Source organism: Chiroxiphia lanceolata, chromosome 5 (genome assembly GCF_009829145.1).
Source record: "Chiroxiphia lanceolata isolate bChiLan1 chromosome 5, bChiLan1.pri, whole genome shotgun sequence".
Lineage (NCBI taxonomy): Eukaryota > Metazoa > Chordata > Aves > Passeriformes > Pipridae > Chiroxiphia > Chiroxiphia lanceolata.
The window spans coordinates 35927318-35953514 of NC_045641.1; the positions used below are offsets into that span (position 1 = coordinate 35927318).

The 26197-nt window shown below is 41.2% G+C and overlaps 1 protein-coding gene across 5 annotated transcripts; it reads right to left on the minus strand.

Annotated features, from left to right (window-relative positions):
• Positions 1 to 24577, minus strand: BEST3 (bestrophin 3). 5 transcript variants are annotated; one of them, XM_032687579.1, is made up of 10 exons: positions 24430 to 24577; positions 20598 to 20767; positions 18818 to 18912; positions 18028 to 18261; positions 12787 to 12941; positions 12011 to 12088; positions 11451 to 11603; positions 8056 to 8136; positions 6606 to 6757; positions 1 to 4254 (listed from the first exon to the last, which is right to left on the minus strand). In XM_032687579.1, exons 2-10 carry the CDS (start codon positions 20747 to 20749, stop codon positions 3345 to 3347), a joined length of 2010 nt encoding a protein of 669 aa, XP_032543470.1. In that variant the 5' UTR covers positions 20750 to 20767; positions 24430 to 24577; the 3' UTR covers positions 1 to 3344. The 5 variants fall into 5 exon arrangements, with proteins under 5 accessions (XP_032543470.1, XP_032543474.1, XP_032543472.1 ...); XM_032687583.1 differs by lacking the exon at positions 20598 to 20767 and having other exon boundaries at positions 18818 to 18898; XM_032687581.1 differs by lacking the exon at positions 11451 to 11603.
• Positions 24578 to 26197: the final 1620 nt, after the last annotated feature.

A 26197-nucleotide genomic window follows, 5' to 3' on the forward strand; every position in this document is an offset into this window, starting at 1 on the left:
TGGTGTTTCTCAAAGTGCCTTTATTCATGCAGTAATTCAACATTGCTTATACCTGTGAACATGAATTGTAGATTGTTGGGTCTGCTAAAAGAATCCATTTACCATGCTAAGGCAAATAGTTTACCAAGAAAAGAGAGCACATAATCCCAAAAGATAATGTAGTACAAATCAGAGTCCACAGATGTTTGCAAAAGTGAGATAACAGACTAAATGAGGAGAAGAAATTTTTCTGGTAACTCATCCTGGCATTAGCTTCTTTACAAGCAATGAGCACAATATTATAGCTAACTTGGAGCTGGTCCACTGTGTGAAATGCTAGTTGCTTATTGCAGATTGTGCTGTGTGACTTCAGAGCTGTCATTCCTAATTTAACACACGTCTACATGTCTAGTAGTCACATCTGTAGGACTGAAGCTTTTATCTGTCTAATGGCTGCTGTGTGGCCACCCTGAGCCTCCATCAAAGAATGAAAACAGGGAGTGCTGGCAGAGTGAGTGGGAGAGGCAGTAAAACCATTGCTGATGTATAATGAAATGTATAATGTCCTGGTTGAAAGCAGCAGTGTGCATCCTAGGCAGTGACCAGGCTGAGAAGATGATGGGAGATGAGCAGAGCTGCATGATGAGAAGCTGGGAAGGCTCTTTCATGCTTAGCAGTGCTGGGATGAAACATGCAGATGTCTGGGTTGAGGAGGAAGAGCACTTTCCTCCAACACCTTAAACCCCGGTGGAAGCTGTGTGAAGAATTAGTGAGGAGGTGTGATGGGACTGGACTCTCAGTGCAGATTCGTTGTGGACATTTGACAGTCATTTCTAATTTTTGGCTTAAATTCCCTTGCAGTGGGAAGCACTGTTCCTCAACTTTATATACTGTAAGGAGAAAGCTTGATAATGGGCCAGACTTTCTTCGCAGCTGCTGAAAAGCCTTCCTATACATGCACAGCCAAACTGTGTATGGTCAAACTTCCCAGAAACTTGTATTGCTTTCCTGACTTGAACAAAGTGCTACAGAGGAGAACAGCAGTTACTTTGTTTCTAGCTGTGCTGCTGGAGCTGTCTGGGTATCCTTAAAATGCATTGTTTATACTTCAAATTTACCATTTGTTGAAGTTAACCTCATTGGTAAATGAAGTTCCTTGACAGTTGCAGATGTAATTAAACTGAGAAAATACTGAATAGAAAAGTGCGGCTTCAACTACAAGAAGAAACAGGGAATCAAGAGGAAAGAGGCAATGCTTCCAGAGCTGAGTATTGCCTAGGAAGGGCCGCTCAGAAAATTGGACTGCTAGGCTAAGATGCTGTTTATTTCAACATAATTTCACTTCACAGAGTTCCTCATTTTGTTGGTCAAACCTGAACATAGTAACTTCATTTGCCTGAGGACTTGTTGTGTAGTGGCAAGGGTGAGGTTGCACCAGAACGCCTCTCTCCAAAGTGTGATTAAACTGCACTAAGCTGCTGTCAGACGCCAGTGTCACCTCATCTCATGGTGTGAAGAAGTGCCTCCGAAGGTGCCTGGGAAATCTGTGCTTGGCTTTTCTGCAACCCTAGAATTCACATAATATGAGTTTAAACAGTTCTTCCTTGGGCCAAGTGTCCTCTGCTTCCTAAACTGATCAGGATACATGTGCTTTTTCAAGTGTCTTTGAAGGATTTGAGAGGGTGGCTCTGATCATACTCTGCCTAATGCACACTAGCACACAATTCCCAGACTGAAATAATGCTGGAAGAAGTAGAAGTGGGAGGTTGGGAACGGAACGCTGGCTTGCTACAGGAGGGTAGTTGATTTTTGTTCAAAGACTACCCAGATGAGATAGCAGAGTCCTGCTGTATGTGATAGCCTGCTGGAAGGGCTCCTCACCTAAGTTGTGGTCCAGAGAAGTAGGAGCTCCTTCCCAGCTTCAGGGAGTCCTAAGGACTCCCCGAAGCCACTGAGGCTACAGTTACCCTGGCAGAGATCCTGGTTTATTGTCTGAAGTGCAACCTTCTGGGCAAGAGAGCTGGGTGGACTTGCTGTCTGTACAGTCCATACTGCTTTTGCTGGCTGTTGCAGACCCATAATTTTCTGTGTCTCCCCTTCTCTCTGTTCTTTCCATCCCTTGAGCTATCTGGTGTCCCCCTTTTCCAGGGAGACCATCTACTTGGATACTTACTCATGGAAGAATGCTGGTGACATGCTCTGGACTGTGTTTTTGTAAATGTGGATAAAGAGCTAAAAGCAAGGAGCTGCTGCTGCTTCCCTAGCCTGCTTTGAGACATCTTGCAGGAGTGACAGCTGAAAGGCCAGGTCACTACCAGGAGGTTTAGGGAGGTGGCTTGGCCACCCCTGGAGCAGCAGGAGCCACCTAATGCTGGCGCAGATTTGGATTAATGGAGAATGTGTGTGGTGTGTCTGGAAGCATGGGAAGGGGGCAGGGGAAGGAAGTGGAAAGCAATTTTGCTAGTGGCCCTGGGCCATTTTGTTGTCTGCCTGGGATGATTGTAGCCTGTGCACTTCTAGCTGAAGATCTCCACAAGACTGGAGCTCTAAGCTCAGTTGCCCCTGCAGCTCCACCACCTCTTGAGAGAGTGCCACAGCCCTGTCATTCATCATGAGAGAGGCCACCTGGGAGCCTCATTTTACAATAACCAGCCACTGGGTATGCCACATACGTGCTCCAGGGAGCAAAGACTAAGACTGAGACTTCCCATGCCCTGTTTTGCCTCTTCCATTTTTCTTAATGAACTTAAACATTTAATCCTTTTATTTTTCCAGTGGCATAGCTTCAGCAAGAGCGGGGCGGGCTGTTGTCTTACACAAATGAGGAGCTTGATTTTTCAAGTGTTCCTCCAGGCAGTAAGAGATGATGGGCTGAATCTCTCCAAGCTGAGGAGAGAATTGAGCCCACACCTCGCCTTTGAGCCACTCGAATAGAGAACAAAAGTCTTCATGGGTCTTACAAGGATGTCATGGACTTGAACCTGATGGAGTGGACAAAGGCAGCAGTGTTCAGTGTGGATCCAAAGTGGACAGAACCATCTCTGCTCTTCTGATAACCTTAGTGTTTCCTCTAGTTGAGCCTACGCAGCTTGCTGTCCTGTGCACTGATGGTTTGCATCCACCCCTGGGGCTCCCAGTTCTCCTTGTAAATGTTTTCCCCACAAGGTCATGGGTTTCAAGCTAACGACCGAGTGGCTTAAAGTATATCACCACAATGCCTCTTATTTAGGTCTCAAATCCTCTGTTGGATCTTGCTCAGGACTTGTCTGAGCATCAAGTCTGCCCTTCTGCCCTTTCAGCAAATCTGTACGAGAACTACGTTCAAGAGAAGACAAGAAGTTCAGTCAAACCCAGAGGAAGCATGGTCAAAGTTTTCTTTCACTTTCCTCATTAGAAAATTCTACTATGGCTGTTTCTTTACTGTCCATGTTTTCCCATAAGTGCTGCATCTCAAACATCTCTGGTGCAGCAGCAGAAGTAACATTGTTTCCATCACTGAAGGTCTTTTGTTGTGAAGTTGTCCTGGAATCTGCTAAAGGTGGTGCACTGTCAGCTGTACTAGGTGCTGTACTAGGACTATGGAAGCTTGGTAAACTCCATCGCTGAAGGTTTCTCTCATGATCCGTTATAAGACCAGCAATGTAACTACCATGGGGCTCATGTTTGGGCTCTCCTATCACACTAGGAAGTGACTGATGCACGTCCGAGCTTGGGATGTATGTAGTCATTTCCAGGGGGAAAAAAGGTTGGTTCAGAAGAGTCACATTTGCCTTGGCTAGGATCCTTTGGAGTTTCTCTTCTGGCATGCTTGCAGAGCGTTCTGTTGGCAGATCTGGTTCGTCCAGCATGCCAAGTGCATTTTCCTCGGCTTCAGAGATGATGACCTCAGGAACTGGCTTGTTTGTCTCAGATGAGGTGTCGCTGTCACCAAACTGTACCTCATTCCTTGAGGTTTCAGTTATGGGTCCTAGATCTCGGCTATTATGAAGTCTGTTACTTCTGTCAACTCCTTCATGTTTCTTCTTGAAGCTCGAGGCGGAGTGCCTCCCTCTTTTGTGCATTTCCTGCAGCCGTCTGATGTGCCCCTTTTCATCTGCTGGGAAAAACACTGAATTCTCACTTGTCTGCCGACTGTAACGCCGGTGAGTGGGGTATGAAGGACCCTCGTGGACGCTGAGAAATCTCTTGACTCTTCTTAACACTGAATACTGTCTTCGGTGTTTCTCCTCTTCCCAGGGCCACTCTTCCCCATAGAGGAATTCGGTATCAGCCAGCCTGCCAAATAAAGCCAGGTAGTAGGTGTCACTTATGTATAGGAAGTATTAGGTCTTTATGCTCATATATCCTGCTGTCTCAGCAGGAAGACATAGGAACCAAGGCCCTAGTGTGTCTGTAAGAAAGAGTGTGAAAAGGATGAGAGTGCCAGAAAATAGTGCCTGTGCCTTTGAACCAACCAGATTACACAGAGAGCTCTCAACATCCAGGTACCTCTTCTCCTGAGGACCAGGCTGGGAGAGCATTCAGCCAAGCATCTGGCACCATTTCATATTTGGGCTGCAGCCCTTTGAGGCAGCTCCACATGGTTACGCTTGTGCTTAGAGTGAGGGAAAGGGGAGAAGGAAGTCCTGCTTGATGCTGTAGTTTTTTTCAGGAGAATCCTTTGGTCAAAAATAAATGCAATGAAAAAGCTACTGCTGGAAACAGAGTGCAACAATTTCAAAAAATGTTGGAATTACTCAGATGGCCAAATCTCACTTCTGGGGCATGATAATGTGTCTGAAAGTCTCACCTGTACCTGGTGCTCTTCTCCTGCACAGCCTTGGTGGTTCATGAGAACAACTGTTGCTGCACCTGCCAGTCAATTCAGTACACATTACTGACTCAGTGCACCCCAGAAGACAAGCCAAACTGTCCTAGTTATCAGTCCTAAGAGCAAGAATGGTAAAGGGGCTTGGGCCTAATCTAAGGTAAGGAGCACAGGGAGGCAACACTACCCTGGAGGGACAGAGGAATTTCATCCAGCATTTGTGAAGATCATAGAATAGTTTGTGTTGGAAGGGACTTTTAGAGGCCATCTAATCCAACCTCCCTGCAATGAACAGGGACAGCTTCAACTAGATCAGCTTGCTCAGTGCCCCATCCAACCTGACCTTGAATGTTTCCAGGAATGGGACATCTACCACCTCTTTGGGCAACCTGTTCCAGATGTCTACTTGAGGTGAATGAAGAAGGCTTTGGATTTGGGCTCAAGTTTTGTATATTTGCTTTGGACTTGGATGAATCTTTAGAACTTGTTTTTGAAGTCTGCATAAGAACTACTCATTATTTTTAGAGATATAAACAGAGAAACAGTTCAGATGAGAAAATAATAAAAAGTGAACACATCAGAACTGTTTGCATTTCACAGGGCTAACAGGGATCTATTTTTTATTCACTCCTTCCTTCATATTTTGTGAGAAGTCCTTCTTATCAAAAAGATTGTTTGCAGACTTAATAATGTTTCTTCTTTGTCACCTTTTCCCCCTAGCAATTGCAGTAAAATAAATTATATTCTATGAGTTTTTCTTCTTTACTTTTTTAATGTTGTTCTTTACTTTACTCTTTGGCATTTTATAGTTTTTCCAGAAGTAAATAATTCTGAAGAGGCTGATTGTAATAAGAGGAACTCATATAAACCCATTGTCCTTTGTAGTAGAATGCATGCAAAATGAAAAAATAAGAGGAATAAAAATGAGAAACCAGCAATTTTGAGGCCAAATGAAACAAAAAAATTAAGCACCTTTTATTTTGATAAAAGCGGGAAATGATGGGAAAATTGTAAACATCTTGAGATAATTTTTAAAGTTAACAAAATGGCTACTGCAAAGTTTTAGAAAAGATTTGCAGATAAGAACATCTTGCCTGGTATTTGTTCAGTCATGATAGGATTTACACTTACTGACCTGTCTATATTACAGTGTGTCACAATTATTTAAACTAACAGCTTCTAAACCAACTGACCTATCACTGATTGCTCAAATAGATCCCAACAACAGGGGGCAATCCTTTATCCTCTATATGTTTCTTTGTAACAATGGTTCTTATGTTGATCTCTGCAAATAAATCCTCTTCATCCCTTCACAAAATCTGACCGTTCCAACTTGCATACCCAGATTATTAGTCAGTGAAAAGTCATACAACATTTAAGATGATTTTTTGTTGATCTTCACAAAAATCTGGACTGATTTTAGCTGTCATTTGATAACTAAATAAACAAAGGAATAGCTATTTTGCTAATTGGGGGTGTATGAAGCAGCTGTAGTAAAGAAATTATTATTAAGAAAAGTCAGTCACTGTCTTCAGGTGCCATCCAGTGCTCAGAGACTGTCAATAAACTCTCCCTGCAAACACACTCTATTTACTAATTATGCGATTTAGCTATGTGTGCATGATTTGTATGTACACATGGACCACTGGAGACATCATCCCACCAACACCGGCCTGTCCACTCCCTCCTAATATCACTTTCCGTTTCCATCTCCCCTGCTTGCAGTATCGTCACAGCCTGCGCTGACTATCTGTCAATCAGTGTGGGCTGTAGAGGTGGTGATCTTTCTGATGGCATTAAGGACCTTAGTACCACTCACCCCATTTCAATAGTTGATCCAAGAAATGAAGGAATACAGTAATCAGCAGCTGCTTTTGTGTAGGGAGGCCGAGCAGAGGAATCATTCCAGTAAATATCTTTCTCCATCCTTGGCAAGTTCATGTGCATCTCATCCACCGCCAGAAGTGAGACCTTAGATTTTTTTTTTATATAAATCATGTCACTTTCAGCATAGTACAGTATATGAAATAATCTGCTTTATATTCCCTGGGTCAACATTTCTATCAGAAACCCTTTAACATAAGCTGTGTGTGATGGCCTTAGGGCATTAGGAAGAGACTCAGTATTATAAAATAACCCCCCTATACCCACCTATATTCACAAAAGTGTAAATTTTATTGTAACTTGAGTCTTCTGTACTGCAGAGATATTTGTGTCAGGTTGCAGTCCTTTCCACACGCGTGATGTAGTTAAATGTGATCCTCCATGTGCTATGAAAAGTTTGTGTCAAGTATTAGCTATGTTCCTTAAAATGTCTGGAGGTCAAGAATCTTTCTGATAAGCTTCATCCCCATTTTAAGACATTCAGAACCAAGTATGTGGCCATCCTCTTCTAGGGCCTTCTGATATATTTTATACAAGAGGCTGTAAGGCACTGTAGCATGAGTACCCTGAAGTAGTGCTAAGCCAGAGAGCATCTTTGGTAGTGTGAAGTCCTTTCCCACTCCTGTGCACACCTGCATTGCTTACTTTGGTTAATATGGTGGTTTGCTTGGTCTGCCCTTGCTCCCTCTAACTCCTGGGCTCTGCTTTGCTGTCTCAGTGGTCCCCAGCTAAAGTGGAGTCCCACAGCAGCTCACCCAGCCCTGTGCTTGGCTCCATGCAAGGGGAGCAGCAGATGCCTTCTCGTGTCTCTGAGCTCCTTCATGGCACAACAGACAGGGGCTGTTTGGGAATTGGGGGTATCTGCAATAAATGTGTACTCTGGTCATCACACACTGGCTTCTGTGGCAACCACAGATGCTGCTGTGGGTGGCAGCATCAAAAGATGAATGGTACTGGCCCTGCTTATTAGTTCAGGGCCCTGCTTGGTCTTTTTAGCATTTTTACTGCCTTTTTTTTTAAAGGAAGATTCACATGCAATATTTTATCTCAAGACATTCAGATTAGCAAAATGTGTTCTTATCTATGTGGGAATGGCTTTTGGATTTTGCAGGATTGACCTACATTACATGTTTTTCCAGGCATAAAGTGATCTTATAGTTTGAGATCAGCTGTTTGCATGTTTCGTCAGGCATCATAAACACCAAATGCCAAAATCAAGATGAATTATCTTGCCGAAACAAACTCTGGGGATTACAACCTTCGGGGAAAGAATTTGTTTTGCTGACATTTGGTGCCCTAATTTGTACCTCAATTTAAGAAATAGGATTAAATGTAATGATAACCTATCATACAGTAAAGTGGGAAGTAGAAATAACAACAGCAACCTGTAAATTTCTATCGATGCACCAATTAGTTTCAAAATCATCATCATCTTCTCCAAATGGATTAATAAGCTGTTCAGCAACCTGAAAAGAAAATGAGACAGTGAAGAGAGGTTGGAATGCCATGTCAGGACTACTGCTGCAGAGAAAGTAAAATTGGATTTTTCTCTCTCTCTCTGCCTGTCGCTTGCAATCATAGCTTGATTTCCTGTTTGATGGTTTTGCCAGCCTAGCAAAGGAAGAGCTCGCTTTCCCTATAGATTCATAACTCTCTGCCTTGCTGGTGCTGTCAGTCATGATTGTTGGTGCTGGCCTACTGGGAATCGAGACATGTCTGGCCCAGGGTAATTGTCACATAAGATAGTAATTACCTTTCCTTACTGTTATCTTTGGCTCATTTGAATAAATGGTTTAGCAGCTAGGGGCTCTGTTACTGCACTATTATCTATGATAGTGTAGCAGCCCATTGGGTCAGTATTCCCAAGCCTTGCAGCTGGAGTTTGCTGGATGGAGTAGAGCTTGGCTCTCCAGCTCAGCTCTCAGACCCTGCTTCTTTATCAGGGTTAATCCTAATGGCACCCTTCCACAGCTTTTCAGGAAAAGCAGCCCACAAAAACCTTGACTCAAGCAGACTCCATGCATCATGCTAGCCAAATCCAAGGGATAGAATCAAAGTCTGTTCTTTAATTTAGCCTTCTGGCTTGGGTTTCTCTACCTGAAGAGATTGAAACTGCAGGACAGAAGCCCATCCTGTGGAGGAGATAAGCAAACAGTGAGGTCAGGCACCTTGGTGATGAGGCACCTTATTCTGGGAATGAATCTGGGAAGAGAACCCTCTCTGGCTGCCCTCATCCAGTAGAAAAACAACCAGAGACTGCCCCTTCATCCCCATGGTCACCAAAGTACATTGTGGGGAGAAAGCACATAGCTGCTGAGGGAGGAAAAAAAAGGATGAAACAGGAAAATTATATAAAAAAAAGATTTTAGGAAATGCAGTCTGTTTCTCCATTTCTTACTTCCTTGATACACTGAGGTTAAATATCCTCTCCCTTCCATGCTTTTCTCCTTCTGTTTGTCTTTCTAAGCCCTGCTTTTGAAGCCAATCACATTCTTGATGACCCTTCCAAGCCTTCCTTGTGGTCACCAGGACCAGAAGCAGCAATCAATCATTGATTTAATGTGCATATGGGCAAAGAAGCTGCATGATTAAACAGTCCTGCTCATTAACCTCACTATGAACAGCTATGATCTAAATAACATATAACAGTAAGGTAGTTGCTCCCTGGGTATTTTTCCTACGTGTCCCTAAGTTGTGCCCATGGGTAAGCTGACTCTTCCAGGCCACCACTTCCCAGGCCAGTGCTGGCAGATAACGAAGGACCTACTGAGTACACTAACCCTATGAAAACACATGTAAGGAGGAATAAAGGAAGACGGGGGCACCTCTGCTCATACTCATTGACCGGGCCTATGTTATTAAGTTCTGGGTATAGCTATGAAAGAGCTGCAATAGGAAGGAACCAGAACACAGTCTGTGCTGTGGCTCTGGATCAGTTTTGTGTGAAGCAGAGATTACCACCCAAAAAACCTATCACATGAGCTTAAAAAAGTGAGCAGCACTGGGACAGAAGGAACAGCAGTGGTGGCCTTTTGTTTGGCTGACCTGATCCTGGAATGTGAGACATGGCTTTATTCTCCAGAAAGGAATGTAGTGCTGGTCAACTAAACTCTGTATTTGGACAGTCCATCTATTCCTGTAACGAAAATGGGGATTTAGAAGTGTCTCACCTGATGGGAAACTTTGGCCCTGTATTGTAGTTATAACAGGCCAGGCTTGAGGCCAAGGAATGAGCTCAGTTTAGTCATTATTTCTGAAGAATTGCCAAATTACTGGAAGTCAATATCTCAGGGCCCTTTTTGCTGCCTGGCAGCCAAAGGCCAACACACTCAGCAGGAAACCGACTGTAATCTTCAAGACAGAAATATCCTGACTCGGGGCACTGAAGGTTTGGATGAACCTCCGGTCTGAGGGAACACGCTGATATCAAATTAGCTTTTTAAAACTTCTTCTCCTCCCTTTCATTTCCTTATGCAGAAGATTTTTCAGTTACAATGGCATCTCATACCTGCTGTAGTCAGGAGTTGGCTGCAAGCCCTGAGCCTAACTGGAAGAGATGCTACTAACATCCTTCGGTGCTGGTGAAGGGGAAACCATTGCCCCTCCAGAGCACCAGAAGAGCAGTCAAGAGGAACAGCTTAGTTTTGTAACCTACTAGTAAAACCCTGGAAGACATTGCCTAGAGATAAAGCCTCACTTTTCTCCAGGAGAAATTGCTACCCTCAGTGCACCAGCCTCCCTTCCTCTCTCTCCTCCTCCCATCTGGGATGGTTCCTATGCAGCAACCCCCTTTTTCCCCCTGATTTCCTATGACACAGGACTAGAGTAGCTTGCCCTGCAGCCTCCCTCACAACCTACCAGCTTGGTATGCTGTCTTCCCTACTCCACTCTTTGGAGCTGGCTGGGGGAAGGGTCTCTAAAACTGGCAAATTTTGTGCAATGTATATTCTAACAGAAAAGTCAGAAGTTTCCTCTGACAGAAAAGTGAGAGGCTTCCTCTAAGTTTCCAGCCATGATAAATAAACACAAAAGGAAATATTAATGTGCACAGACCCTTATGTACCAATTTGATTTTTATTTGAAACTTTTTTCCAGTTAGTCTACTGCAGAGGAGAGAATCACCTTGAGATACCTGGCTTAATTACTCAACTATCAGACTGATGGTGATATGTTAACCTAGCAGTCATCAATGGGCTGATGGGCAGCATCCAATTCCTTCTATAACTGTTTTTAATGAATGTTTTTATGTAGTGGAGTTGTAGCCAATATTGGCTGTCACTCTTTCATAGCCCCCTGGAACTGGAGACCTTTAATTGCCTGCATCTGATGAGGTTAACAGCTGATACTAGAGGCTGGCTTTGATTATAAGAAGAAATTATGATTCAGTCTCTTTCAGCCAACACCAGGTCTGGAGCAGTATTTCCCCACTGAACAGTGGAGTGGGAGAAAGGTTTTTTTTTCAATCTTTCATCCGTCGTTTTATAGGCCAAGTCCTGAGACCTGATTTTTTTGGGTAATATTCCCTTGCGGTGTTGTGGCTGCATTGGTGCTACTCAAATGGGCTCTTTCAGGTTCATGACGATTTCTTACTGTACAATCAGGTGGAATTAAAGATGCATTGTGTGATGTGTCTGTGATGACCACAGAACACTTAGGGCTGAATTCAGCTTTGGTGTAACTCCAGTAATCTCTGGTGATTTTACAGTGTGTCACAGATCTGACACCTTGACCAGCCCCATAGAGAGGGTTCCCCCATCACCTTTCCAGAAAGCTAGTTTACCTTGAGCCATCCTGCGTAGAAGAAGAACTGTAACAGCGTGAAGATTGGAATGTAAATATCTAAGTCATGGCCCTGATACCCTTGGTCAGTATCCAAAAATTGGCGCCCTATCAGGCAGGCAAAGAAAAAAGTATAGACTGCGAGAGTAACAACCTGCAAAGAACAAAACTTCATTGAAATAATGCATTGGAATAATACAATCTTATGCACAAAGCAACACATACTCAAAGGCCTGTGACTGCCTTTTGCCATGTAATTTATGAATCTGTAGGAAGATATTGCAAATAGAAAGGTCACAGGTATAATTATGGCCAGGAAGAACACCCAGGAAACATAAAAACATTTCAGTGCTTCCCTCCCCTCTTCCAAACTATGCAAGATCTTCAAAACATCTCTGCATTAAATATGACTTAAATAGTTAGCAAGGCCTCCACGGTCCTGCAGGAGTGAACCAGTGCTCCATAGCTCAGAGACTCTGGTTGAGACTATGAATGTTCTGTACCAACCTCCCCTTTTTGGAAATCATGTTTTGAATTTACTAAAGGAAAATAGCTCAGTACCTGGGTATAGACCAGTGGAATTCCAACCCAGTCATAACCAAACAAAAGACTACACCAAGACCGGTATTTATTCATCTCCTAAAGGGGAAAAACAAACAAACAAAACCCAACAAACTCCAACAAAATAAAATTGCATGGGGTACCATTATGAATTATAAATATTTTGTGACCGTTCATTTTTGCATATATAAAAAGGACAGGGAAATATGGAAGTCTAGTATATATAAATTGATACCATAACTATATCCAGCACCCCTTTTGAATATTCACTTGGTTTATGGAGTTGGAATGCTTAGTATATTATGTATTTCTTCACAAACTATCTTCTGTTTCTATCTTATCCCCAGTCTAGTGATACATGAAAGAGAATATATTATATCATAAAAAGGATGTTTTACCTCTTAATGAAATATTCAGGGAGATTATCTTCTCTGTAACTGATATTAAAATCTTCAAAATGCTACATTATTCTCATTTCTCATATTCTCAGCAACGGAACAAGTATAACTTACAGTGATGTTACAATAATATTTTACTCATCAATTTATTGCTTCTTTTAATACCTTCTTAGTCATATAAAAAGAATCCCAGCAGATTGCTGCTGTGTGTGTTTGAGTGTACATTGGTACACAATCAAAAGTGGGATAAATCCTGAGTAAGATGATTTAGATGACACAGGGGATCTGTGCACATTAAATAAAATCAATTATGTGAGTGAAAAGCTACCACATAGCAATTTCAGATTAGTTTTCTGTGGATTTACTTTTTCTACTTACATTCATCAGTGTCTGCAGATCTACACTGTCTCGAATTCTTCCCTCTTTTCGTGCCTTTGATGCCAAATTTCCAAACCACACAAATGGTACCCAGTATTTCAGGTGGGGAGACTTAAGTTCATCAAAAAGTTTTCTTTCATATCTTGTCATAAAACCTGTTTACCAAAAAAAAGTAAATTTATTCTGTGCTTTCAGTGCTACTGATACTATAAATTTCGAATATGTTTGAATCTGTTCATGTGATATTTGCATAAAACTCTTCTTAGCACAATTTATAATTCTAACTAGTAGCCTACTCCTTTTTTTTTTTAGCTTTTTTTTTTGCCAAGATAGATCTTGCTTGAAACAACATATTTTTGCATTAACTACCTATGCAAAATTCTTTGTTACCAATATAGGCAATAATTTGTTATTACTGTGTCTCATATCTGACTGCTGACATATTGTAGATACATACGATGTTAAGAATTGTACAAATTACTCTCTAGTTTCATATTCTGCTTTCAGAAAAATAAGGAACAGGATATATCAGTCAAGAAACTATCACTTTTCAGCAATGACAGCTTTCAGCAGCATCTCAACATATGTTGTAAGGGTAGTTACATGACCTTCTGATTCTGATAATTTTTTGGTAAATTTGCAAAGCAGTGAGCAAGCAACAGAGGATACAAGTGCATTCACGAAACAGAGCTCAAGAGAGTGTACCTTCTGCTAGCGAAATACTTCCCTGCCAGGTTGTTTCATGTTTTCTTTGGGCTTATGAAGGCATGCAAAGAGACAGAAGGGGAATCATGAACAGAAATCCTGCTGCTAATGGGACACTGGGCCAGGTGACATGCTGTGGGGCTGCAGGCTGAAGCTGCTCTCTGCCTGGCAATTTGCCTTGCTCAGGTGCTGGGAAGGTATTATGTTTCCTGAAGATTCCCCTGCCTTGTGAAATCCTTCTTCTCCCTACTGCAAGCAAGTCCATGGTCAGATATCAGAGGAGCCAGGGCTGTGTGACAAAACCTGCATCAGAGCCAATTGCTGCCTGGGACTTGGCAAGGGAGCAGGTGAGCTTTGGAGTAACACGTATACCCCATTGGAGCAGAAAGCTCTGCTCTGCTGTCCTCCTTTCACCTAGCCTTGGATAAAAGCAACTTCAGAAAATTCCCATTTTCCTTTGTCCAAATCCTGGATTTTGTGGGATTGGAGCAACCTTCAGGTTCGGAGGATCTTAATTTTTGCTCAGGTGTGTGTCATATAACAGGGTGGGTATAAAGCTTCTTTTGCTGTGTTGACATTAGCTCTGAAGCAGGACAAAGTTAGTAACATCACAGCCCCAAAATAAGTGGCTCAGCCAATCAATTACAAGTTTGAATGCTGAAAATTCAATAAGGGAATTGAGAGTAGACTCCAGCTAGTAACTGAGAATATGTCCATGGTTGCTAACATTGCTAAAGATAGATGAGGCAGCAAAAAAAAAAAAAAATATATAGAAACTTAGTTGTTTCATATAAAAATGTGAATAAGGATAAAGAAGATTTGCTAAACACGGTGACCTTCTTAAATATTCTGTTGTTGAGGAAGATGTCACTGTTGTGCAGTTGCAACAAGTTAACACAGGAGATTTGAAATACTGCAACTACTGAGAAGGAAGGCAAGGACAGGACAGAATATTCTGTGATAGAGTTCAGCAGCAAGACAGTATCCTGGAATTTGACAGCAGAATAAGATAAAGCTTTTAAAAGGTCTCTGGGCAGTTTGTAGCCAGTTCTCATAATCAACTGTACAGAAATAATCAGGCAACCAGACAAATTGACCTGCTAGTCATGACTCGTGACTCCTAAAATTCAGTCTTTCAGGCTGCTTCCATTTCTATCTGGCCAGTCTGATCATTACAGGACAGGAAAAGATGTTTCTGTCAGGCTGAAACAGACAGACAGGATAACAGTCTGGAGTAAATACTGGATGCAAGTCACTTGGAGGCTCTGGGAAGTCATTATCTGGAAGGACACAGCCTGAGGGGTGTCACAAAGAATGGCAGAGCTCCAGGGATCAGTTCAGCTTTTCACTGAAACTGCGTACCTTTTGTTCAGGAAAGCTCAACAAAGTCTAGTTCTTTTAACAATAAAGTTCAATTTGACATTAGACCTAGTATTCCTATTGCAGAAAATACTGGTGAAGGTGACGGCAATACAGACAACATGCAGCTCTGAACCACTTGCTGTTACTGCAGTGGTAAAGAAACACTTCATATTCCATCAAATACAGGGGAGGATGTCAAACCTGTTATTAAAATTACATGGTTTCTAAATGTGGTAATACTATTTGTTTTTAGGAGTATTTAAAGAACTGAGAAACTCTCTAAAGAACACTGGATTGGACAAGCACTGGAAGGCTGGAGCAGCTCCAGAAAACCAGAAATATTTGTCAAATATTGTGCCAAGATCTTGAAAAGGATGATCTAAGGAATGACAGGGCACTGAATCCTTGTGGAAGTATGAGAAGATTGACATGGGGTGCAATCAATAAAGAATCAAAGGGCACTAATGTGAACAATGCCAACCAAAGAGATCTTATGGGATAATTATTGATGAGAACACAAGCCTGGCTGGAAAAAAAAAAATCACTCATGCTCTTCCTCAAGTGGTTAGAAGAGTATTCAGTTTTCCTGACAAAACTGAGTGGTTTGAGATAAGACTGGTTCACGGTATCTATATGAAATATTCTGAGTACTGGCAGTTACAGAAGAAGGAACAATGAGCACGTAGATAAAAGTTACACTTTCTGCTTCTGTGTTATGTGGGAAAGGGTTAATCTAGATGCTTCCGTCCAGTGGAGGATTTGAGACTGCAGACTTCAGCCATCCTTAGGTATTTGTGCTGTTGAACTCACACTCACGTTTCTCTTCAGCATTTCCTATCAGCTCTTTTTGGTGGCTCTCTGACCAGTGGCTCACTCTTTTCTCTGTTTTTTAAGACTTGTGATCTTGAGCATCCAGCTTCCCCCTTACACCTTGCAGCCAACAGAAGTGCTATCTCAGGACTGCTGCTAGGCATTTGACACTTATGGTATATGTGCTACAGCACTCAGCATCACAATGTCATGAATCTACCTGCATCTACTGCCTACAGTTCCACAGAAAATGTTAGAATATAAAAACGAGTCAGGAGGAAGGTCCAGCACTGAAGTCCATATCCTATAGGGAGAGACCATATATGGTGAAGCTATTGAGTGTTATTCAAGCCTTTATGCACTACTGAGAGGAAAATGGTGTTTCCATCTAATTAAAAAAAAAAAAAGAAGAACCCAAGCCCAACACAAAATCCAGTGAATAGAAGATGACTGTGCAAGTTCAGACTGAGAATAAAATTGCCCTCTTCAACAGCAAATTTACTGAATGTCTGTTCACCTAGCATGCACTGTAGACTCCAGTATATCCAGCTGAATTTTAAATCTGGGCTGGTTGTATTCCTAGAAGATATTACAGCTTAGTCAGAAATTGCAACATGATAAAGGATGCTGTTAGTAAGTTTTTGTGTCTTGTGTTATGGATGAGTTAGACTAGATTATTGTGATACTGTTCTCAGATTTAAAATCTATGAATTTAAGCAGTTCATTTACTGAAAAGAGAAATGTGTAGCGATAGTTATGCTGTGGCAGTTTGCAGTTTGACAGCAAAATGCAAATTCGTCACAAGTTGTTTCAATGATGGCTATGCTGTAAGTATCACATTCTGCTGCTCACATTCATATTAAATGCCTCCCTCCCATGCAGTCTGATATGTAACGCCACAGGGAGCTAGGGAGGGGATGATTGCAGATTACTGTCTAAATCACTGGATGTTAATAGGAGCAAAATATACCCTGCAGTGCTCAGTATTGCATCAATAAAAATTCTGCATCACAATATGCATTAAAACGTACAGAAGGAGGAGTGAAATCCAGAGCTGACTACACTATCAATACTTAGATATACAGTTTATAGTGAAATATTTTCCACTGTTAAAAAAACTCAACAACCAAAACTTGTTTTCCAGTCTACAATTTTTGTACAAGACTGTGACATTCTGTCTCTTTTGGAACAGATTGTCTTTAGCAATAGGGAGGCAGAGCTGGATTAGCTGCCTGGAAATTCTGTAATTTTCCAGTGCGTAGTAGAAGCAGGTTGCTGGGGAGAGCGACAGAAGCTTCCTTGATCTCTCAGAGGCTCAGGTAAACACTGTTGTTGCACAGCACAAAGAAAAGAGCTTCAAAATCCAATGAATCCAAAATAATTTTTTTTTCCCAATAAGATTGGTGCATCCTGCCTGGACTTTTTTTTTAATATCCAAGGATTCTCACGTGTATTTGAAATGTGCATATGTATATATACACTGCATATTTTAATGTGCTGCAACTTTGCTTATTAATCTCTGCCAGAGGAAGAAATTTAAGAAATGAAAGACATTCAGTAAAAAACATATGACTCCTCCTATTTGGAACAGATCCCCACATCTTTGCACTGATGTTCTACCTCTGACTAGGCCAGTCGGAAGGCACAGTGTCACACCTTGCCTTTAAACAGTCAGTGGTCAGTCCTTCATAGACAAGCAAAGTGTTACATGACTGAACTCCCTTCACCATCATCACACTCACTGTGTTATCAAAACACAGAAAATGAAGACATGTTTAATGCTTAGGACATTTATTACTGAAAAACTAAGGTAAGATTTTAAATTTAAAGAAAAAACCCTTGGGGCTGAGGGTTTTCTTAAGTAAATTACAACACTTAAAATGTGCAATCTACTTAAAATAAATTGAGATAAAGCTGTACTTGTGAAGTGCTTACACGAGAAAAAGTTGTATCCGAGACATTGAGGCAGTGCCATATAACAGGTTACTACTCCTACTGCATCATATTATATCGCAGCTTTGTTATTTTTCATGCTTTAGGGAACGTTATACCTGTTCCACATGCCTGAGTATTTGGGGCAGACCTATTGCCTCCACTCTGTCTGAAAAAAGATTCATATAAGAGTCTTAGACTCATTTGATTTCTATAGTGTTGCTAAATGAAGACTTTAGGAGTATTAAAGATGCATGCTTAAGGTCCCATCATTTAAGTCACTAACAAAAAGGTGACTGCTTTGACATGGGTTAGTATGGGTCACACATGGGGCCACAGAGGAAAATAAAAATGAGTCTGGCTCCTTCCCACCCTTAGCCCCCCCCTCCTCTGAGGGAAAGGAAAGCAATTTTGTGAGCAGGACTCTGATACCTGCTCCTACCACATGGTCCATAGTGGGGAACCTTTTGTACACGGCTGTGCTCACAGAGCGAAAGATCAGCAGAGACGTTAAATTCACATAACGCATCAGAGTCCTCCTTAACAAGCGCCCATATTCATCTCTGCCCTGGACACAGCTAGAGATGAGGAACATCAGACGATCTGGCCATGGCAAGTTCACAAACTGGTTCCACCAGCGATTCACCACCAAAGTAACGTAGAAACCTGGGGGTTAGAAGAAAAAAAGTCCAGTGCCTATCAAGATTTCTGCTTGGGTTACTTTGATTTAGTTTGCAGAGTATTATTCGTAACACTAAGCTGCTACATTTCCCAGAATAAATGCAGTAAGTCATTTCAAAGCCCAGAATGCAATCAGTGCTAATTATTTAATAGACACTGCAACTTAATGGCACATTCCAGCTGAGTATATCAGACCCATGAACCTCCAAATTTCCTCTTCTGTAGTGAAACTTAAGTGGATTTAGTGCCTTGAAAGATCAGGCATAATGTATCAGTGTTATTTGGCAATATATATACATATATATATATACACACGTATATGGAAACTTTTTTTGTTGGTATATTAAGAACATAAGCATAAGTGTTGATGTGATAAAAGCAACTTGAGTTTAAGGAGACCTGTTGGAAGCTGATGATTTATCATGAGCCTCTAACATCCCACATGCCCCTCAGCTCTGAAATGCTTCCATGCATGGACATTCACAAAATGCGTGAACAGAGACAGTGTTGGAGAATAATTTCACATGTAACCGTTACTTACCAAGCACAAAAGTTACTGGGATTTGTTCAGCATATTTGTCACAGTAAATTGATAATTTTTCAAAGAACCGTTTTTGGCTACCTGTAAGAAAAAATCTGCAGCAAAAATAAAATGTATTTGTCCTTTCATAATATTCTGGCACTAGCTACAAAGTGCAAATATGTATAAATAATCAGGTATGTGCAACGGGCAGCAACCTTGGCTAATGTCTTCAAGCAAATTCTTAAAGGCAACATGCTGAACACTTTTGGTATGTATTAAAGAAGCTGGAGGAGAAGACAGTATTATTCCCTGCTCTTTGCAGTTTTCTTATTACTAAGTTGATTGGCACTACTAATTAGAATCAACATACCTAGGGAGAATCAGTTTGCTGTCTCATACCGACCAAAGATGATAGTAAGCTGTAAGTCTGCAAGTAGAGTTTGCTCTCGTTTTTCAGAGGGGTACTTAATGATAATACTCAGGTCTGCTTGAATTGCAAAAGGTTACCAATCTCTAATTGCTCCTATTTGAAAATGCCATGTTGTTGCAGCAGTTTTTTACTCTGACTACTTTGAAATTTTTCTTTTCCATAAGATTAAAAATACAACAACTGTATTTATTTTGCAGTGAGGAAAATATTCACCACATTATAGCAAATTGAGTGGACCATGTCAACTGCTGCCCATGGGAAAAGATATGTACAAAATACAACAAGCTTAAATATAAACTTTTTTTTAATTGTATAGATGAGTATTATTACAGTTATTCTTTGATTTCATAGAAAAGAAACATATAACAAATATTCAATGGGATTTGTTTACAACTGTGCAATAAAAGCTGGAGCACACATAGAAAGCTTCCCACGGTGTATTTACCATGGTCTTCAATTGCCTGACATTTCAGTAAAACTAGATTAATTTAAATGAATGTGAGACTGTTGTTTCCTTACATATTAATACTGTAATTTTCTTTCTGAGTTTACAGGTATAGATTACTGAACATTTTGGAAAATTACTGATTAATGACAAACTGAAGCTCATTTTCTCCTTGCTTCACATAAAAAGCAGACAGGTATAATTACAGATCACGGTAAGAGCTGAATCATGATTTTGATACTTCTGTGTAGTGTACTTCGTCAATTAAAAGTTTCACTGTACTAATTGATGCACTCCATCTGTCATACAGCTGTTTAATTCACACCTTGGTGGAAGAAGCAACTCTTCTAACTGATCCTCCCAAGTGCTGGATGACACACAGATAATAACCATATCTGGCTTCCAGGTAGTTTTCCTTGGCTCTCTGCAAGCCTAAAAATAAGGTTTGCATGCCTTTCTAGCTTTAAGCAAAACTTTGCTTTTCCTGGCTGTATAACCTGACTCTCAACTTATTACCTCTTGGGGTTGTTAAAGAAATTACTACTGACTAGCTGAAGAGTTCTGCAAGGAGAATAACAGATCATCTAAAGCAGGGAGGCACACTAACCTCCTCCAGCTAAATATCAGAACAAAAAAGGCTGTATAACCTAGGCTAGCTATAAGTGTTTATTTAGTGTAACTTCAGTAGGATAGTTGCTCAATGCTGGGCTGAAAATACAATCAGCTGAATATGATAGAATTTACACTCTACATACTGTATCTGGAACAGTAAACTAAACATGGAAATGAAAGCACATTAGAAAAAGTCCAAGGAAAAGATAATAATTATGTAGTAACCTCCCCCCATCACTCATCAGCCTAACACTAGGAAGTGTGAAACTTCAGTATAACATTTAATGAGATGTGAATTGGAAAGAGTGTACCTGTATAATACACTTATCGCTGTGTAAAGAGTAGCAAAAACAATAAATTCTCTGTACAGCAATTTGTAGATGCTGCCTTTCCACCTTAGGAGTAATCTGTGAAATCCAAAGAAAGTGGCATTTGCTACTTTGCTGGAATAAGTGACTGTCATCGTCTTGGCAGGCTGTGCCTAGAAACAGTAGAAGAGAAGCAGGAAACCAACAACATTTTAGACAGCATATCCTAGCCTGAATGCACCCTTGTATAGATAGATACATAGACATACATGCACATATAAATATATAAAAGTATGTGTACATAAATATATGGTGTGTGTATTCATATATATATAGAAAGAGAGAGAGAAATAAAAATCTTGTAGTTACAAGCCCTATTGAGCCTGTCCCTGCAGATTGACTGATGCAAGGCTGTATTTGGGCTTTACCTCAAAGACCACCCAAACTCAATAGTTAGCACTGAATGTGGCCACTTTCCTGGATGGCAGTGGCAGAGACATGTTACACCTCTGAAGTCTCTGGTTACTCTCAGTTTGCTCCAGTCTGCTGCGAGCAAAGTATAGCAAGTAAATTTGCTTGAAATTTTTTTCAAAACTTCTCAGTTTCTTGGTAAGAGAAATAAAGCTAAATTACACAAATGCACCTTCCTCCCCAGCCAGTATTTTTAGCTGACTTGGTAATTATAATAATCTAAAAAACAAATGAGATTTGGAGACTGCCTCTTTCATTACCAGTTATGACAGCAGCTGAGATCAGCTGGAGAACTCTGTTGTTTCTCGCCTTGACTTACCAGACTTACTCATCAATATTTCAGCATTGCATGGCCATGCAAAACAGGCCATAGGGTTGCTCAGGTAGGCAGGGTGCAACACAGTATAATTAAAGTACTACTGAAAGTACACAGGTAAAATACTTTGTGCTGGGTTTGTAACTTGCTTACCCAGTATAGGGAGATGTTACAGAAATTTTGATGTGCCTGCAAAAAAGTCCCAACTCCAAATGTGGGTGAAAGAAGTTTTATACAGCATGCAAAAAGGGAGTAACTAAGACGAGCACCTCCAGACAGTTACTGTGTTTCACAAATATGATTCTTGTCTATATTTTCTTGATGCCACTGTAGGACATTTATACATGGGGAAAAAAAATCTGAACCCCTAGTTAATAGATGACTTGGTAGTATTTTATGAAACTTGGCTCTGTCTCTGATGCAGAGCATAAAGTATGCCATTAAAATTCAGCAGTAAAAGCGCCACTTTTTCTTTTAGCTGCCAAGGGAATCAGTAGGGAAAAGACACCATAAGCCTTGTACTACTGACAGGCTGTCTCTTTTCTTCTGCAGAATGGCTACTTGAGGTTCACCAGCCTAGGATTGGAGATTATTTTTTGTTGTTGTTTTTTTTAAGACACATGGGTTTTACTCTTTAGCATCCAAATGATAGCTTTCCTTTCCCTGAGCTTTAGCACAGACCTTTAAATTTTTTTTTGTCATTGCTGTACTCCATGAAATTCAATTCAGGAGCCAAACTGGCTGACTGGAATGCAGAAATACAGTCCTGTCTGCTAAAAATCCTGTGGTCAGGATTCAACGCTTAAGAAAATGGAAAAAATGTCCATCCTCCATCAGAAATGGGGCTTTATAAACAATGAAAGAAATCTGTGGCTGGGCTATAGGGGAGGAATAGGGTAAAAAAAATACTCTTAAAAATACACTGAGTTTCCTTGGATTGCTCTGGGAGGCTTTAGGCCGTGGCCATTGATGCTGTGGAGTATGCGTGTTCAAGCCGTATCATTAGTGAGTGTGTCTCTATCTCCCCACAAGTATGCAATTTATAATGGAAATCTCCAGTGGGACTGACTGCGTGTAGGGAGTTCTTAGATTTTGAAAAGATGTCTGATAATGTGAGGGCTTACAACCCAGCAGGAACCCAGACCCTCAGTGTAACACTGTGCCATGATGAGACGATGAAGTTAGACAAATACAGGATGAAGCAAAACATAAATTGCTAACTGTGGGGGCAACTAAATGTCAGAACACAGGACTGGATAGATACCCTGTTGTTTAGGGTCTTTAAGCTGAGAGCAGATAGTTGGACAGAAGAATTCACAGAGCTGAGACACACAGGGTTGGGTTTGAGGGCTCTCTTTGTCTCCCCTAGTATCTGGGTATCTGTTAAACTTTTTGTGTTGCTTCTTCTGTTCTGCATCATGGAGGGAACATGATTGCTTGCAGCACCCTCGCAGCATCTGCAGCTCTGCAGGAAGGCAGTGATTAGTGTCAAAAACACAGTTCTCAGTTTCTGCACATGGGGTTCAGGAAGGATTAACTCCTCCCAGGCATCCCAGTGACTGGAACTGCCAGTAACTGGTCAGTAGCTAAGCTGGACAAAATGAGTTCTCCTCTACTGAAGCAAATCCTGTTTTGCAAGGCCTAGTGGATGGGTTTTGGCCACAAATGCAGAGCTGTAATGATAATAGGATTCAGGATTAAGAATATTCCTCTCTGCACTGGGCTGGGAAATGAGAGTTTTATCCATTTGTCTGCTTGATTCAAGCAACTACATTTTACTTAATCACACCCCAGCCATCTCTCTCAGCGCTTAACTCAATGCCATTGGCTCTGAATAGAAACTCTTCTTATTAACTTTGGAGGCACTGGATGCCCCTGCTTTTTCTTTCTGCCTCTGAAATGGGGCAAATAAAAGTGGGACTGTAAGAGCAATGTCAGGCTTTGATGCCTTGGTTTCCTTGCCCTGCTTTGCCTTAGTGCACTGTGTTTTAGTTTCCTGCTAAGCAAATGCTTTATTTAACATTTATCATTAGGTTCATATAAGGACTTCAGCATAATATAATTCAATGTCCTAAAATATACATTAGGTCAGATAAGGTGATTATAGAATGCTTTGGACTGTACAAAACTATGAAAGATAGAATTCTGGAGAATTCTGTTGTCTGGAAACAACCACAACCACTTGGGTATGGCCTCCCTATGCAATGGGAAGTTTTGGTGTAAAGCCTTGAGCTGAGCCTGGCCCTTGCACGGTGGTCCCAAGCCCTTGGTTCATGGGCAGCATGTCAACTGAGAGTCCTTCCAACATTACATTACTTATGGCCACAGGAAATTAAAAAGCTAAAACTGAGACGAACCGGAAGAGCAAAGCATAATGATGCCCCCTGGCACATTCCTTCCCGAGCACTGTTTTGGCCAGGGCTGAAGGACAGAGCACATTAGATAACACAGACACCGGTGTTAGGAAAAATGTTCCTATTAATTGTTTTGCCTTTATCTTCATTAGCAGATGTAGGGCTAGGCTGGTATGGATTTGTGAGTTTTGGGGACATAGTACAAGTTATGCCCATTTGCTGCCTGTAGACACCTTGACTCATATCTGTGATGTTGTTTTTCCTTTTGCTCAGTGTTTATTCTCTCTCTGAACCTTTCTCAACCACAGGTTGAAATGTGAGTTATATATTACTCCTCCAGTTTTGTTAAGATCATCAGAAGACTTTAGCCATAAACACCTAAAAATATAAGTGTGTCCCACCCCATTAATATTGAGCTCAACTGTAAATGGGATTTTTGTCTAGCTGAGAATTTCAGGATATGTTAGGATTCAGAGAGAAACCACAGTAAAAAATAACAGCCATCAGTGTTCCCTAACTGACCATGAAAGGCACATTACAGAATGTATAAATAAATAGGGTCTCTACACAGACCTACTCCTTGCTGTTGTATCACCTTATTTCTTGGTTCATGGTATAGGAGAGAAAGTGAATGAGAGAGATTTGAGTTAAGCCAACTGTAAAAACATATTAAGCTCACACTATATCCACTCACCTGCTATCTTGATTCGGCAATCCAAGCCCGAAAGTAAATCCTGGACCCTTCCTCTTTCTCAGACGTCCCAAACAAAGTCCCCTTCAGATCTGCAATAGTCACCTTGCTCTTCCCTTAACCTGAAGCAAGGGGTTGCTGCTGCCGAGCCCCAGGAGAAGTGGACTGACAAGAACAGGGGTTAAAATGTCTTTCCACTTCTGGAAGCCTGTTTTTGCCAAGTACTCTGTCCTGTCAGTTACAGAGGGAACAAACGCAAGCAGCAGCAGCAGCAGCAGCTGCTGATCTTGCTTTTTTCTAGTCTATAATTATAACGCCACTTGCCATCAGAAGGACCTCTTTCATTTGAATAAAGAATTTTGCAATGGTTTGGCTGGCACATACAGTTTTTTGCACTTAATTTTCCTCAAAATGGGATGAACAAGAAGGGACCATTTTGTTATGAGACTTCTCTTGAAAAGTATGAGCTCTCTAAACCAGCTCTGTGAAGACACATCAGTGAATAGCACTGACCAACTACATCTCAGTAGGAAGACTGAAGACAACCCCATCAAACCAGAGTTTTTGCAGCCCCAGCCACACCTTGATCCCACCTTGGAGCACACCTTTTGCGATATCGCTGCCTTGTTGATTTGAATTGGGAAATCAGGACTCTGGAGTATGCTGTAGAAATCACCCATCCCTCAAAACAGGTGGAGCTGCTGATACCAAAAGTCTCAGTGAACCAATTCAAAATGGTATATTTCAGCATGTGAAAACCTTTCTGCAACTGGAGGATCTGCATAGGACTTCTTTCCCCCTTCCCCTTTGTAAAATGAGATGAAATCTGTCTTTTATGGCCCATGGCATTATGAGTGAGCTGTAAAAGATGATAGGCTGTGAAAGCCCAGGAGATGTCATATAATGTTGTCATAAATCTCTACAGAGAATGAAATAATGTGAATGTGAAGTAAATAAAAAAAATTGCATGGGGAGAGAGTAAGCAAGATTTATAGATTTAATACATTTTATGATGAAAGGTTTTCCCCCCTGCCTTAGTCCCACTAAGCTATTTGAGACCATTTATTTAATTAAAACTCTCTCAGAAAGAACAGAAGTTGCTGCCATTGTTTGCCTTTCTTGTTGGTAATGGCCGAAGGAAGACACTTTGATGTCAAAGCAGGCGAGACATTAGACTGTGGCATGTGTGTGTCAGGCAATGGCCTGTGGCAAAAGATGACAAATCATTTTAGCATTCAGTGACTTGGCATGAAGAAACATACTGCCTGATCCTATTACAGAGACTGCCCTCTGCAAGTAAAACTAACAACAGGGATATTTTAAGGTCATTGGTAAAATAATTACTTAGACCTAAAACATTTTTCTTCACTGAGTATAATCACTTGCTGGTCTCACTGAGCAGTAAATAATAGCAGCTCTGTGTGTCAGTGGGGATCAGGTGGTTTTCCTGGAAGCTCTTCAGTTTTCCTGCAGATCGGAGTGGCTGAGATTGCTCTACTGGCTCTGAGCTGTTCTGCAGAAGACGAGATTTAGAGCTCCTGTGTTTTCAGAGGCAGAAATAAAAGCAGGTTTCCAGCTGTGTAGCTCAATTGCTACTGGTTCTATAGGAAGTATTCCTTTTTCTATAACTAAGATGTTCCTAATTCCTTGTTGGATATTTCCTGAAGACGGGTGATGTTTTTATTTCTCTTCCTCTGTTTCCACCCTCCCACAGATATGCACACTTGAATGCTGTAAAGCCCTTTCTAACAGTGGCTGCTGTGTGGTTTAC